The sequence below is a fragment of the Frankliniella occidentalis genome, unplaced genomic scaffold, assembly GCF_000697945.3.
Source record: "Frankliniella occidentalis isolate FOCC.00 unplaced genomic scaffold, Focc_3.1 Scaffold5017, whole genome shotgun sequence".
In the NCBI taxonomy this organism is placed as follows: domain Eukaryota; kingdom Metazoa; phylum Arthropoda; class Insecta; order Thysanoptera; family Thripidae; genus Frankliniella; species Frankliniella occidentalis.
In genome coordinates, this window is record NW_026272060.1 from 1 (window position 1) to 4157 (window position 4157).

At 60.1% G+C, this 4157-nt stretch overlaps 2 protein-coding genes across 2 annotated transcripts; one reads left to right on the forward strand and one right to left on the reverse strand.

Moving 5' to 3' along the window:
- Nucleotides 1-459: 459 nt before the first annotated feature.
- Nucleotides 460-3214, forward strand: LOC113202410 (beta-1,3-glucan-binding protein-like; the record flags this gene model as incomplete). Its single annotated transcript, XM_052276915.1, is given in 8 exon segments — nucleotides 460-939; nucleotides 1014-1446; nucleotides 1601-1764; nucleotides 1962-2089; nucleotides 2205-2346; nucleotides 2430-2566; nucleotides 2649-2759; nucleotides 2867-3214. Coding segments are annotated over 8 exon segments (1691 nt in total), but the record flags the coding sequence as incomplete, so codon positions are not given.
- LOC113202417 (beta-1,3-glucan-binding protein 1-like) lies at nucleotides 3138-4151 on the reverse strand. Its single transcript, XM_052276916.1, has 4 exons — nucleotides 3994-4151; nucleotides 3591-3733; nucleotides 3398-3508; nucleotides 3138-3316 (listed from the first exon to the last, which is right to left on the reverse strand). The coding sequence occupies exons 1-4, from the start codon at nucleotides 4124-4126 to the stop codon at nucleotides 3221-3223; spliced, it is 483 nt and encodes a 160-aa protein (XP_052132876.1). The 5' UTR covers nucleotides 4127-4151; the 3' UTR covers nucleotides 3138-3220.
- Between the last annotated feature and the right edge of the window lie 6 nt (nucleotides 4152-4157).

Below are 4157 nucleotides of genomic sequence, written 5' to 3' on the forward strand. Positions count from 1 at the left end.
CCCCCCGGCGCAGTGTGAACGCCGCGGCCACACCACTCGCCCGCTTTGTCTCGCCCGCTTTTGTTCGTCCTGTCCGGCGCGGTTATCGCCCGCAGGGAATCTCCGCACACGAAATGCTAGAGACCGTCGTCTTCCTCCTGGCGCGTCATAGATCACCGAGCTGCTGTGGCCGGCCCCGCCGCCGCCTGCGCAGTTTGAATGGGGAGCGCGGGGGCAGTGCGGGGGCAGTGCGGGGGTGAGAGAAGGGGGAGGGGACCATCGGGACATGGTGATCTCAGAGCGCTTGTCAAGCTTGGACGAACGACCGACACGATTGGGCGAGCGACCGCACTAACAATTCTCGGGACCACGTTTCGCGTAATACCCCAGGGCGATTGACGTGACGCCCCCATGTGACCTCAACAAACCCCACTCAGTGCCGGTAGTAATATGTGTTTAATGTTTTCCTCGGAGTTGCAGACCCGCGGCACTACCCGGCCCCGCAGCCGCGCTCGGCCGTGTACGACGTGGAGGTGCGCGAGGTGGACGCGGCCACGCTCAGCCAGCTCCTGGGCAACCAGGGCAACCAGGGCAACTTCCACGCGCAGCCGGGCACCTTCCCCAATCGGGGCACGTACCCGGCCCAGAACAATTTCCCCGGCCAGGGGAATTTCTACAGCCAGGGACAAGGAGTCTACCCGCAGCCGGGTCACTTCAACCAACAGACTCCCAACAACCCCAACCTCTATGCCAACGGGCAGCAGTACCGGCGGCAGGCCGCGCAGCCCGGCCAGGCCAAGGCGCACTTCGTGTCGCCCAACGGCCAGGTGTACACGCTCAAGGAGATGAACGGCGTCAAGGTGCTCGTCGGCCCGGACGGCCGCTGGTACCCTCTCGACAGCAACGGGGGCGGCACCCCGAGCGGCCCGCACGGCCAGGCCGACCCGGAGGCGCACACAGGTGAGACGAGGACCAGCTAAACTGCACGTACCTCAGGGCGCTCCAAGCTCACCATCATGTTCACTGACCGGCAGACATGCCGACCCGAGGGCCGACCGGGCAGACCCACCCCAACGGCCGGCACCCTCCCGGGCCGTCCGGGCCGAACTACGACGCGGACCAGGGCGGCGCCGACCAGGACTCGGCGCCGACCTACGACCGCGGTGGCGGCGGGCCCAAGGGGACGCGCGACGCCGAGGACTGCGTGGCCTCCGAGACGACGTACAACGGCGGCAAGAAGGCGTGCCGCTACCAGCTTCTGCTGGACGAGCACTTCGAGGTGCTCAACCTCACCCTCTGGAAGCACGACGTGCTCATGCCCGACGAGCCCGACTTTGAGTTCGTCGCGTACGACAAGGACCCGGACAACAGCTGGGTCGAGAACAGCATCCTGCACATCAAGCCCACCATCCTGGAGGACTCTTACGGACCGGGCTTCGTCATGAACGGCACGCTCAGTTTGGACGGGTATGTTCTGTCGTGTAGAGGGGGAACTAAACTCCAAGAAAGGTATAGATAGACGTACTTCGAAGCAGAGGAACGCTAAAGAAGACCTACGGCGACGGCGACTCACATCGGCTGCCTATTACACAGACGCTAAACCCATGCTGTGTGTGCGCAGGTGCACGTCGACGACCAGGGACCAGTGCAAGCGAACGGCCTCCACGTACCGGGTGCTGCCGGCGGTGCGCTCGGCGCGCCTCACCACCCGCGACACCTTCACGTTCCGGTACGGCATCGTGGAAGCCAGGGTGCTGGTGCCCGAGGGAGACTGGATCTACCCAGGTACGTCAAGCCTTGCCGGCAGATGCTGCAGCGGGCGGAGCCCTCGTTTACTCCACTCTGGGCCGACCCAATTCCCGGCCGGCCCGCGTGCTGAGGTCATGGTCAGCAGCTGATAACTGCCGCCGCTTTGAGCCCGCCCAGCCGGGCGCCCGCGTCCACCCAGAGAGATGCAGTTTCTGAACATTTCACTCCCGCAGCCATCACCCTGGACCCGGCCTCCTCCACGTACGGCAAGTGGTACGCCGGCGGCCAGATCCGCCTCCCCTACGCGCTGGGCAACCGCTTCATGGCCAAGCGCCAAGGCAAGCCCAGGACCGGCCTACAGGTGAGTGATCGGGTGGGGCCGCAGGGCCAAGCGGTAGCCTTACTTCAGGGTCCTGCACTTCAAGAGGGATTGCTCCTGCAGTGACAACACACGGTACATCTTAACCCTCCGCCAGGTGCTGAGGGCTGGGGTGGCCATCGGGAAGGCGCCGGGCCAGGACATCATGCCCACGCTCCTGGAGTCGGATCAGCGGGCCGGCAACGGCACCACCTGGAGGAAGAAGCACTTCAGGGTGTACCGCGTCAAGTGGACCCCGGGTAAGGCCCGCGCACGACCACCGTCAGCGCCCATAGGGCTTAAGCCATCCCGACCGACCCCTTCACGTTCCGTATGTTTCCAGAGTCCATCGAGTTCATGATCGACGGCAAGGTCATGAGCACCATCCGCCCACCCCAGGGTGGCTTCGTCAAAATGACCGACAGCCCGTCTGACCACCCGTGGCGCGCCGGCTCCAGCATGGCGCCCTTCGACCAAGAGGTGCTGAGCTGAACCTGGCATACTCTATGTTTACACACACGCAGCATTTGGAAAGAGTCGCTCTATTCTAATTTTTTTGCAGTTTTTCGTATCCCTGGGCGTCGGGGTTGGCGGAGTGAACCGCTTCGCCGACGGCATCGTCAACGGCGAGTACAGCGAGCACCCGAAGCCTTGGAAGAACAGCAGCCCCAAGGTAAGGAACGAGAGTCCCATCAACGGGGGGCGGATGAGTTTTCACGAGTTGAATAAATTCCATGACTTCCAACTACTGGTACATACGTGCTCGTGTCTGTGGGCCAGGCGCTGCTGGACTTCTACAAGGCGCGCGACCACTGGATCCCGACGTGGACACACCCCGCCATGGAGATCGCCCACATCAAGGTGATGGCCCTCTGAGCAGCGCCGAAGCAATCAAAAGCAATCCTTATCAGTATGGTGGGGAGGGGAGGGGAGGGAACCGATAGGCTGTGAGTCCAGACGGGAGCAGGTCTGCTGCGTCGTTAGTTTTGTACTTACTTTCAAGTGTTTATTTTTTTAAGGAAATACGGTATCATATAAAAATTAGATGTAATCAAAGTGGAGTGAGAATGTGTATTCTTATATGTGGTATTAATACATATACATAAATAAACTCAGTCGAAATCTTAATACATATTACAATGCCCACACTTTGGCATAGCTGACTTGCAAGTGTGGTGATTGCCATGTGGGGTACCATTGGTCCTTGGCCTTCCAAAAGTTGAGCATAGCCTGAAACAGAAAGAAGCCGTAAAAAATTGAAGAAAAATCTGAACTTTGACTTTAAAACAAAAAAATGTCCGTATCAGTTACCTTGGGGCTTGTGTTTTTCCACGGTTTGGGGAGTTCGGCGTTTTGGCCGTTGGTCACGTTATCCGGAAACCTGTTGAGGCCGCCGATACCCAGGCCGAGAGAAAGGTAGAACTGCGAGGCAATGAACAAATAAGTGTTAAGAACATGCACTCTCCTCCATCACCCGTGACAAAGTCGAGTGAACAGGGCCCACCTCCTGGTCGAACGGAGCGTCCTGGCCTCCGCTGGCCCACGCGTGCTGACCGGGGTCCTCGGTGAGACTGGCAAAGCCACCTTGCGGCACAGGGATCTTACCGCGCCCCACAGGCTCGCCGTCGACCCAAAACTCGTAGCCGTCTGCAACAAAAGGTTTCACGTCGGTTTGCCACAACTGGGGATGCAAACACAGATTTTTAGACAGTCCCCAAGACTGTCTCTACTAGAAGAAAAAGAGCACCCACGCCCCCTTTCTCCTCGCCCTCTACAGCCCAGTTTTGTAGAGCAAGTTGATAAGTAAAAACTTATGACACAATAACTTCTGCAATGATTAATGCGAAGTTGCAGCTTTCTTTTCGAATTTCTCAACGACCGCCGTTCCAACGAGCAGCAGCACTCACCTGGCGACCACTTGAGGCGTACGACGTGGAAGACCCTGGACCAGTCGGCCACCTCCTGCGGCGCCTTGGCCTCCACGCTCAGCATGTGCGCGTCGTTCTCCCCGCGCGCGCCCACGACGACGCCGGCGCGCATCAACTTGCGGCCCCGCCAGCGTCCACCCCCA

Bases quoted from the DNA above. Each gene is read 5' to 3' on its own strand.
- LOC113202417 (XM_052276916.1), bottom strand. From the start codon at position 4,126: ATGCGCGCCGGCGTCGTCGTGGGCGCGCGCGGGGAGAACGACGCGCAC. The intron at 3,734-3,993 runs GTGAGTGCTGCT...CTTTTGTTGCAG, and splicing joins ACGCCTCAAGTGGTCGCCAG to ACGGCTACGAGTTTTGGGTC. The intron at 3,317-3,397 runs GTAACTGATACG...TTTCTGTTTCAG, and splicing joins GGAAAAACACAAGCCCCAAG to GCTATGCTCAACTTTTGGAA.